This window comes from Leptopilina heterotoma, unplaced genomic scaffold, assembly GCF_015476425.1.
Source record: "Leptopilina heterotoma isolate Lh14 unplaced genomic scaffold, ASM1547642v1 Lhet_569, whole genome shotgun sequence".
NCBI lineage: Eukaryota > Metazoa > Arthropoda > Insecta > Hymenoptera > Figitidae > Leptopilina > Leptopilina heterotoma.
In genome coordinates, this window is record NW_025111126.1 from 661,428 (window position 1) to 673,102 (window position 11,675).

The 11,675-nt window shown below is 27.9% G+C and overlaps 1 protein-coding gene across 1 annotated transcript in view; it reads right to left on the minus strand.

The window, feature by feature from the left end:
* LOC122508760 overlaps window positions 1-10,774 on the minus strand; it is a 172,238-nt gene extending 161,464 nt beyond the window's left edge. The window contains exons 1-3 of the mRNA XM_043622282.1: window positions 10,714-10,774; window positions 9,732-10,088; window positions 9,476-9,607 (exon numbers count right to left, since the gene is read on the minus strand). Of these exons, the coding sequence (XP_043478217.1) occupies window positions 9,476-9,607; window positions 9,732-10,088; window positions 10,714-10,774 (550 nt within the window). The remainder of the gene's footprint in view (window positions 1-9,475; window positions 9,608-9,731; window positions 10,089-10,713) is intronic.
* Window positions 10,775-11,675: the final 901 nt, after the last annotated feature.

The following is an 11,675-nucleotide window of genomic DNA, read 5'->3' on the forward strand; positions in this document are numbered from 1 at the left end:
CAATAATTTTCAATATTTACTATATTCCTAAAATTTATAAACAGATTTAATTATAGAAAAAACTTTTTGATACAACTCTACGAAAAGATTCAATTATTTTCATAAATAATAAAATTTCATTTACAAATTCAGTTCTTTTCATAACAGAATTTCAAATATTTTTAATACGATTTTAAGTAAATTTCTTGAAAAATGCAATTATTATTACTAATTTCTTTAAAACTTGAGGAAAGAATTCAATTTTAAGAAACATTCAATTATTGAATAAAACAATAAAATGCATTGCAATAATTTTCATAAATAACATTAAATAACATTTAATTCGTCGCAGAAAATCAATTACTTTCAAAAATTGTTAAGTAAGTTTGCCAAAGAAATCAATTAAATTCTTTTGAAATTAAAATTTCTTTTTATCATTCAGCTTGATAAACAACAAAATCGCATAAATTCTTCCCATAAAATGAATTATTCTAAGGAATTTTAATAAAATTCTTTTCCAAAAGATGCAGAGCCGGAAATATCAAAATTCATCACAAGAATTCAATTTTTCTTGAAAGGTAATAAAATACTTTGCAGAAATTAAATTATTTTCAAAATTTTTTAAAAATTCTCGTCAAGAATTAAATTATCTTTATATAAATAAATTGGAAAAATTCTTCTCAAAAATTAAATTATTGTCAAAAATTTTTTAAACATTTTTCTCAAGAAGTCAATTATTTTTGAAAATTTTAATAAAATTCTTCTCATGAATTCAATTGTTTTCATTTTTCAAAAATTATTATTTAAATTCTTCTCAAGAATTCAATTATTTTTAAAAAAAACTCAATAAAATTCTTCAAAAAGTTTTCAATTATCTTAAAAAATTGTTATAAAATTCTTAAAAAAAAATTTTTATTTAAATTTTAATTAAATTCCTCAAAAGAAATGAAATATTTTCAACAATTATTAATATGTAAAAATTAAAATTTAAGAAACATTCGATATTATTTATTTATTTTTATATTTAAATAATTGATTTCTCATAGAATTAAATTATTATTTTTCGTACTTTTAACTGACAATTCTATAGAATTAAATTTTTTGAAAAAATTTAATTGAATCATAATTGATGTTATTGATTTAAAGTAGAATTTTAATTAAAAATTCTAGAAAATGTTAATTGAATTGAAATGATGCAAATAATTTTGAAGAAATTACAGTATCAATATTCTTATAATCATAAACTAATGATTTTGTCAGTCGGTCATTTTTAATTATTATAAATATAAATAAATAGATCACTCCGAGTCGAAGACTCGGAGTTATCGATATCTTCATGTTTTATAATAATATTCTTATGAGGTTGTTCAATTTGAAAAAGTTTGAATTTGAAATTTTTGAACATTTTAATTCCAATGAAAAAGAAATGATTAAATATTTATTTTAAATAAAACTATTAATGTTTTTGAATAATTTTACTTTTGAAGAAAATTAGAAATAAATTCAAAAAGACATTTTTTGAGTATCTAATAATTTTTATAGTGAATCGAAATATTCTTTAGGGTCAGGAAAAAAGTGAAAGTTGTGTTTGGAAATCAGGGAAAAATAAAGTTAGTTTTTTGTGGCAACCCTGTATAAATAAATTATATTTTTATCTTTATTTAACCAATTTTTATGGTCCCCTAAAAGCCCACTTTTTTAATTTTTAGTCCCCTATTTCCCCTAAAATACTTTTTAGGGGCACTGTGAAGCCTGTTTATATCATAAAAAAGTGTGCTGTGAACTGAACCATATTTGATGTCTTGATTATAAAATAATAAATTAAAATTTACATGAAATATTTAAAAATGACGATAGATATTGTGTATCAAAAATTACAAATAGAATGCTTTACTGTTTTTAAACCGAGAAACAGTTTTCATTTTATATGGATTAATTCACACACCAACCATTAGATTTTGTAAAAATATTTTATACTTTGCAAAAAAAATGCAACAAAGCAAAATTTTGTTACAGAAAATATTAAATTTTAAAATAAATTGTATATTAAATTTAGTATATAGTTATATCAAATATCGACAATATTAATAATATTTTAATACAACTTTACTAAATTTGATTTTTAAAGTATCAATACAACTTTTTATATAAAAATTTTGATTTATCGCATTTTTTTCAAAATTGTAAAATACTTTTACAAAATTCTACTTTTTTCGCCTTCCTGTAGAGTAGAATATTAAAATAGTATTAAAATAAAATAATAATATAAATATTTTTTAGGCAGCAACCACATTGTCAGACGTTATTCCTTCTCCAGATGACCCACCGATTTTATTAGCGATCTGCAATGATTCATTCAATGAACAAAAACTACTATCTTACATTGATAGTGATTGTGCATTTTCTGCAAACGCGTTTGATGCTGTTTTACTTTTAATTTCCCTATATTGGGTGTTCAACATATCATTTCCCTCACGTTCAAAACTTCAATTCTCACTTTTGGCAATAGCCATCATGCGAGAAGCAAGTCGCAAAAAAGATTTTGTTGACGTTTTAAAACTAGTATCATTTACAAAAGCTTTAACTAAAGTTGGGTTGACAAAATAAAGGGAGTAGAGGTCTTCTCTTATAATCTGAAACAGTGAAAAATCTGATAATTACTAAAATTTGATTAAAAACAACCACTTAAAAATTACTGGACTATAAGTAATTTTTACTGATTGTCAAATAAAGAAATTATTGGACATTCCTGTCATATATTAAAAATTTTCGTTATTTTTTAATTGTCCGATTTGTAAAAGAAAATACAAATATTTAATCATTTTAAAATGATTTTCAGTAAAATTTCTCTGAGTAAGTTGTAGAGAGTACAAAAATCACCTAATTTTTTTGTTAATAACCATTTGTCACTTGTTCAACAAGAGAGCGACTCTTAACTTACAATAAATACAATTTTGACATATTCAGGTTTAGAAAAAGGGTTGACATTCAAGGAATATAATATTAAGTCGAATAATAATTTTTATTTGTAAAACTTACGTGCAGGCTCAAATTCTGTATATATATGTATATTGAAAAATTTAATTATATTTCACTCATTGATGATATAATATTAATAAATGTGTTTTGTAAAATATTAAAATATTGTTTCAGTTTTTTATCTATTTGAAGTTCTCTTTACTGCTCCTCTCCTTCTTCATCATACCTTCTTAAACTGAATCATACGCATAATATAATATATTTTAATGGTATTCCCAGCTATCTAAAGTTGTATCCGCAGTATAGGTGAGGTTTATGGTATTTCTACAACAACCTTTCTTTAATCGCCATAAACAAATTAAATACCTAATTTATAATTAATTAATAAAAATAAACTAATAAATTTAATTAATTTATTTTATTTATAATTTATTTAGTTTAAATTATTTTTATTTACTCAACTTAACTTATTCTTATAAATTTATTATTTAGTTTTAGCTTTATTTAGTTTGGATTTACTAAATGTAATTAAGTAATAATAATAATTGATGAAATACAGTACCCTCTCATTAGGATAAATTTCTATTTTTCTCCATCATAAGAAAAGTTCTATTTGGTATAAAGATATTATATTATACTTATTGCAGTGAAAAAAAATTATCTCTTGGGGAGGCTAATATTAAAAACCTATTCAAATTAAGTGTAAAATAACACCTCAGAGATAAAGTTTGTTGCAGGTGATTTTAACTCCAATTTAGTGATAAAATAACACTCACTTGTTTCTGTGATAACAGATAAAACCAAAAACGAAGTGGCATTCTCTTCGTTAGATATTTCTTTAGGTGTGAAACCTCAAAAAAGTGGAATTTTCTTCCCCCCTTTTTTTAGAGTACTTTTTCTCTTAAATATGCAAAAAAAGGTGTTTTTATTCAGAATTTCCCTTATAAAATAAAGAGAGTTGGAAATTTTCCAGTTTTTGAGGTTCCACTTATAGGCATGATAACGCTGAATCAAAAGCCGTTTGATTTTTTAAAATCGCTTTAGAAGAACTCGAGATATCACTCTTTCCAGATCAAAAAAAGACATTTTGAGAAAAACGCATTTTAAGTTTTTGTTCATAAGTTTTGAAATTTTTTTAAAAAAATCATCGAATTTGCTTGAAAATCGTTACTCGGGGGTTTTCGAGGTCGCTAATTACGAATATTGAATCAGATTTTTAAAATTCAAAATAGCGAATCCAATATGGCGGACATTTTTTTTTAAAAATCATTGGATTTGACCCGCTAGGTGGCGATGTGAAAACCACGTTTTGACTTTCATTTGCGAGTATTTGATCTTTTTATGTAAAAGTTTTCATTATTTTCTAGTAAATTTGTGTTGTTCGTGTTAAAGAAAATTATATTTTCCAGTGGAACTGGGGTTTTTGCTGTACTACATTGATTGACTTTACAATTTATCTTTTTGTGTTTTTAACCTCAAAGTGAACTGCAAAATGTCTCAGTCAGTCAAGTGTTTTAAGTGCGCGAAAAATGTATCCGAACCGGAGAATTGCATTAGATGCAACAAACCTTATCACACTAAATGTGCATCACTGGTTGGTGTAAATAGTGACGGTTCTTATATTAAGTGTTGCAAATCTTCTAACCCTGGTGATGATTCTGCTGTTCTCAAGGCACTCGCTGATATGCAAAAGTCGTTCCATACAAGATTTGACAATGTTGATACCAAACTTGACGACTTAGTTAATCGCATTTCAAATAATGAAATTAAAGTGGACAATCTTACTGATCGTATCGCTACTGTGGAAGGTAAGCTGAATAAAATTGATAAAGTTGAGAATTACAATGATCTTGCACGTCAGTGTTTGGTGGAAGTCGAAAGGCGTGAGCGAAGGAAAAAAGTCTTGTTTTGTTTGGTTTCCCTGAGTTTGACTCGAGCTCTACAATAGCTGACAATTCTGTAGAAACTAATAATAGTCTTCTTGCATCAATAACAGATTTGTTTGTTAAATTTGTGCCTGATTATCAACTAGAGGACATTAAAGTACATAGACTGGGTATTTATACACAGATGCAGCAGCAGAAACCTCGCCCTATAAAGATTCTCTATGAGACGGAGGAGAAGGCACGAGCAGTCCATCAAATGTTTGTAGCTGCCAAAGTAAATGTGTCTCAGTCTCACTTTCTCAAAAACATATGCCTTACTCCAGACAAAACAAAGATGCAGCTAGAAGAGATAACGGAGAAAAGGAGCGAACTCGCTGCTCGTCTTCATGGTGGGGAAGTGGACCTGAAGTTGGTGTTCAGAAACGGCAATCCAGTGATTATAAAACAAAAACCTTAATTCAAAAAGTTGACAATTGCAATAGCTATAAATTAAATAATTTTGATTTCACATCTTTCGTTTCTCCATCACACTTGAATGCACACACTGTTTCTGTGTTATCTGACACATCTCAGTGTGAGTGTTCGGACAAAAACAGTGATGCATCTTCTATCAATGATCTTACATGTGTTGGTGCAGAGAGTACAGTTCCCTCTACAGCTGTTATTGATTATTCTTTTTTTGACATTTCTGTTTACTATCAAAACGTCAGAGGCCTTCGAACGAAATTACATACGCTTCGCCATTCTGCTGTATTGCCATCATATGACATTTTGGTTTTTACAGAAACATGGCTTAATGATAAATTTAATTCTTCTGAACTTGGTTTATACGATTATAATGTTTTTCGATGCGACAGATGCAGTTTATCAAGTTACAGTCTACGTGGAGGTGGAGTTCTTATTGCAACACGCACACATTTACATGCAACACTTCTTCCTAATAAATACCCTTCAATTGAACATTTATTTATCAAGTTTTCATTTAAATCTATTTTATATATAATTGGTACTTTTTATCTTACACCTTACTTGATAGTGGATGATTATATTGCCATGAGCAGAGCTCTTGAAAACATTCAGGATCAATTTCCTTCTGCTGTGATTTATATTCTTGGAGATTTTAATATGCCGTAATTATCATCCTTCATTATTATTAAAAATTCATACTAATGTTTTGTTATCATCTTTAAGAAATTAATCAACAAGTCATTTTAAATATGACTTTAAAAATGCAAATATACCTGCAATATGTACTTATTTGGATAATGTTAGTTGGGATACTGTACTTGATCAATTTGATGTGGATGTAGCCGTGAATATTTTTTATGTCCATGTTTATACAGCATTTGACTTTTTTGTTCCTGTTAGAATTATTCGTCGATCTAGTTATCCACCTTGGTTTTGTGCTGAACTTAAGCGTCTCATTTATTTTAAGAAAATTGCGCATATTAATTATAAGCGTACTGGTAGTTCTGCAGACTATTTACATTTTTCATATTTACGCTCGCTTTGTAAGAAATTAAGTAAGTCGAATTATAACAAATATCTTACTTTCTTAGAAAACTCATTTAATAAGAAACCTAAACAATTTTGGAATTATGTTAATTGTCTGAGAAAAGAGTCTAGCATTCCTAAGGAAATGTTTCTTGATAATCACACGGCGGATAATAGCAAAGATGTTGCTGATCTTTTTGCAAATTATTTTGCTTCTGTTTACTCTGAACATGGTTCTAATGCTTACGCAATAAATTCTAATCATTGTGATACTTTTTATCTTGATAATATAGTTATTGGAAAGGAGGATATTTTCGCTAAATTAAGTGCATTAGACACTTCTAAGGGCCCAGGTCAGGATGACATCCCGTCTTCTTTTTTAAAGATTTGTAAAATGTCATTTCTGCATCCATTATTTTTATTATTTAATAAATCTTTATCCAGTGGGGTTTTTCCTCATGAGTGGAAGAAAGGTATTATTATACCCATTTATAAGAGTGATTGCAGGAATGACATTCACAATTATAGACCTATAACACTTTTGAATGCGATTTCAAAAATCTTCGAGAGTCTTGTATGTGATGTCATTTACAAATATTCTATTAATTTCATCATTCCTGAACAGCATGGCTTTATGAGGGGAAGATCCGTTATTACTAATTTGTGTATTTTTACTAATTATGTGATAAATGCATTGGAAAATCGTTCTCAAGTTGATGTAATATACACGGATTTCTCTAAAGCATTTGATAAGATTGATCATGATATTCTGGTGGCAAAGCTAAGGACTTTGGGGTTTTCAAATATTATATTAAAATGGATAACTAGTTATCTAGCTGATAGACCTTCGTGCGTTCGTATTCTTCATGAATACTCATAAATAATTATTCCCACATCAGGTGTTCCACAGGGCTCCAATTTAGGCCCACTATTGTTTGTTTTGTTTATAATTGATGTCTCTTCTGTTTTTGAGAACTGCTTGTTCAGCCTATTTGCTGATGATCTTAAACTTTATAAATTTATAACTGATATTAAAGATTTTGACAATATTCAAGCAGATTTGGATAAATTTTATAAATGGTCAATTAACAATGGTCTTCCTCTTAATATCAAAAAATGTTCAACTATTACTTTTACGAAAAAAAAGAATCCAACATCATTTGTTTACAAAATTAATAATGTTGAACTCACGAGGGTAGAATCGATTGATAAACTTGGCATTACGTTTACAAGCGATTTCTCAATGAATGATCATATTTCTAAAGTAGTTAGCACAAAACTTAGATCTATTGGCTTTGTCACTAGAAATGCGAATCCTTTCTTTAGACTGTCAACGTTTAAAACTTTGTATTATTCTCTTGTACGTTCTAACTTAATATGTAATTCAATCTTATGGTGGCCTTATCAGGAGGATGATCTGCTTCGTCTTGAACGTGTACAAAACAAATTTCTTCGCTTCCTCGCGAAACAATTAAAAATAACTAGAGACATAACAAATCATGACTATTCTGACCTGAGGCAATTGTTTAATATACCAAAAATCTCATCTACTTTTCTGTATTCGGATTTAATTTTTTTGTATCGAGTACTTAATGGTTATGTGGACTGTCCTGAGATTCTTGCGAACATAAATTTTTCAGCACCTTCAAGATTATCTAGAAATACTAATTTGTTTAAACTCAATTTTCATAGAACAAACTATGGTGAAAATTCAATTTACCATAGAATTTGCAGTGAAGCTAATACTTTTTGTACTGACTTAGATTTCTTTAACTTATCATTATTTTCTTTCATTTCTGCTTTGCGTTTGTTGGTTAAGGAATTGTAAACAATTAGTTACCTAGCTCAAAACTTACACTTTTTGTTATTTTTATTGTCTCATTAGACATTCTCTTTTTTTATATACTTATATTTAATTCTAAGTACTATTTGTACTAAAGGGCATTTTTTTGTAAGCCCGTATACATTTACTAAATAAATAAATAAATAACTAAAATCGTTACGGGGGGTTTTGGAGTCGCTCATTACGAATATGACATAATTTTTTAAAAATTAAAAATGGCGGATACAATATGGTGGACGAAAAAAAAAATTAAACGAAAAAAAAAATTACAATAAAAAAATTTTTTTTTCCGCCATGTTGGATCCCCCATTTTCAATTTTGAAAATTTTATATCTAATTTTTGATCAGCAACACTAAATACATTTTTGTTTGTCTTTTTTAAAAAATGCAAATGAGAAAACATTTAAATCATACGATTGCTTATCCGCATACAAAAACATCTTTGACATGGCGAAGAATAAGGATGTATAATTTTTGTTTTACTTCGAATTTTGCAATATTATTTTAGGAGAGTATTCTTGACACTATAAAAAATCCGCCATTTTGAATTTAATTTTAATTAAAATTTTCGAAATTATGTGTCAAATGCTTAATAAATAAAGCATTAACTAACAAATTGAAACCAATTCAACGCATGTAACGCGGCAGTGCAACCGCCCGTGAAACTGCACGCTCCATGTCTTTTTTACAGCGCGTAACAGGCTTAAAAAACCATCGGTACACTTCAGAAAGCCTTACCCATTGTTCGAAGATAATTGAATCTTAAATAATTATACGAATTAGTTTTTTAAAATATTTGCGATTGTTCACAACTGGAGGCGGGGTGGGAGTCAAAAATTGATGAAAAATTGTCCATTTGGTTTATGGAACAACGATAAAATTTATACCTCTCACTCATACCTCGTTCTCGATCTGCCTTTCTTTTACTCCTTAATCTATCTGTGAGTGAAAAAAGAAAAATAATTAGCCAATAAGGAAATAAGACGCCCATTTCGTATTTTGGCTTGAAAGTAAAATTCCCCACTTTTCCTTCCCCTATCAAATTCTGTTCCTCTCTTTCTACCTGACACGGAAAATGGAGAAAACATGGTACCCCTTCTAAACCCAAAAAGTGGGAATTACTTTCTTAACTATTCGTCTCTCTTTCGCTCCTACTCTAAACTAAAAGGAGAGACAATACCTCCCTCTCTCTCTTTCTCTCTATCAACCTTTCTCTCTCACTGCGGACAGAATGTACACGCTCTGGACAGACTGAATGAAAGAATACGAAGATTATTATAGTTAATATACTTACAATTTTTTGAAGATTTTTCCTTTTCATCGATGTTGCTTTTTAATGATTTGTGAGAGAATAAAAATTGGATTTCTTCATACAATTTTGCACATGAATTCTGTACGTTAATAGTATCATTAAATGTTTTTTCCTCTGTAACAAAAATTTATAATATCAATATTATGTAATTATTTTTTTATTTATATTATTAATACATGATTTTCTTAATTACATTTCAGTTAAATATTTTATATTATTATAAAAAAATTATTTTCACCTTCTACTACTTTTGAATTTATCATGGCATTCATTTTTGAAACATTCTCATACAAACTGGTTATTTTTTCTTTTATTTTTTCCATTATTTTACATTGCCTGTTGATTTCAAGTTTCATTTCTTTATTTTCGTCACTATTTATTTTTTCAATTCCTTTTTTCATGTCCATCTCTTCTCTTTTTATCTCTTCTCCATTTATAGTTTCTGTGCTTGAATCTTTTAATTGTTTTGATAATTCTTTTCCTGGTTGTTGTTGTATTTCTGAAAATTCTATTCCAACTCCTTTATTATTATCTTCAATTTTAATAGTCGTTGATAATGATGTTGGTGATTTTGTTGTTAGTGGTTTTACTGAATCTGAAACAATATATACAAAATTTTAAAATAAAATAATATTATTTATTTATATTAACAAAAATTTTAATTTCAAAGCAAGTTTTATTTAATATTTTGAATGAAATTAATACTTCAAAAATTAATTAAACATTAAAGTATAGAATCTCATAATTGTAACTTTATTTCTAATGCTACATTGATTTGCAGCATCCAACTAATAAACGTAAAACTATAATAATGTCAATTAAATAAATGCAAAACCTAAAGAAACATAAAGATATAATAAAACACACAAATCAAGAAATAAAATAATGCTTACGTAGGAGATCAATATTATTATAACGAGACCATTTTGACAATTGTGTCAAATAACCTAACAGTTTTTCAGGTACTATTATGGATTGTTAAAGTTGTCAATAACCTAAAAAAATATAACTTAACTACTTTTAGGTTAATACAATTATTCCATATTAAACATTACAGTATAGAATCTCATAATTCTAATTTTATTTCTAATGCTACATTGATTTGCAGCATCCAAAAAATAAACGCAAAACTATAATAATGTCAATTAAATAAATGCAAAACGTAAAGAAACATAAAGATATAATAAAACACACAATTCAAAAAATAAAATAATGCTTACGTAGGAGATCAATATTATTATAACGAGACCATTTTGACAATTGTGTCGAATAACCTAACATTTTTTCAGGTACTATTATGGATTGTTGTGTCAATAACCTAAAAAAATATAACCTACCGATTTTAAGGTTAATATAATTACTCCATATTATACATTAAAGTATAGAATCTCATAATTGTAACTTTTCTTAGTATATAAAAATCTAACATCTGTACTGTAACAATTAAAACTTGTTTATTATCACATTTTGCATTTGCTTGCAGCAGCTAAAGTAATATTATTCCTAGAAAACTAAATGTAATTGAACACAAAAAATAATAAAAAACACAAATCAAGAAGTAAAGTATTGTCACTGTGGAAAATAATGATTACTATATTTGAAGAATGTACATAACGCTGAATGGGTTGTAACCATTTAAACCAGGATTATAATATAGGTTATGGGCGGTACATTTTATTTCTTTATTCAACGTTGTGTTGTTGTGGCCTTTGTGCAGCATCTAGAATTGCTTGGTTTAGGCTAGTTAAAGGATAGTGCACGTTATTTTCGTGTCGTGCATAGCCGAGAAACCACAACACACTTGCAATATGAGCACAAGTTCCAAGTGTACGAGCGCCTGATTTACAAGTACAATAGTATCCTTGAATAGGTTCTGCATCATCGTTGGGTTCGTTTTCGTCACTTGAGACATAAGCAATCCACAGCTGGTATTTCGTTCTATTTTGGAATCTAGAGTATAGTCGAACTCTGATAAGACCTCTCTGTGGTATTGCATTCCGATTTAAATCATTTACTACTTCTAACTGGAATTCCTCTTGTTGCTCTCGCTGTAACTTGTCTTGTACACATGATGGTGCTAAATGTACTTGGTATACACCAACAGTAAGATCTCTTAGAAAATCCAGCGTTAATTGAGGAAAATCTAAAACTGCATCGGAATTTAAAAGGATCCATCTTTGCC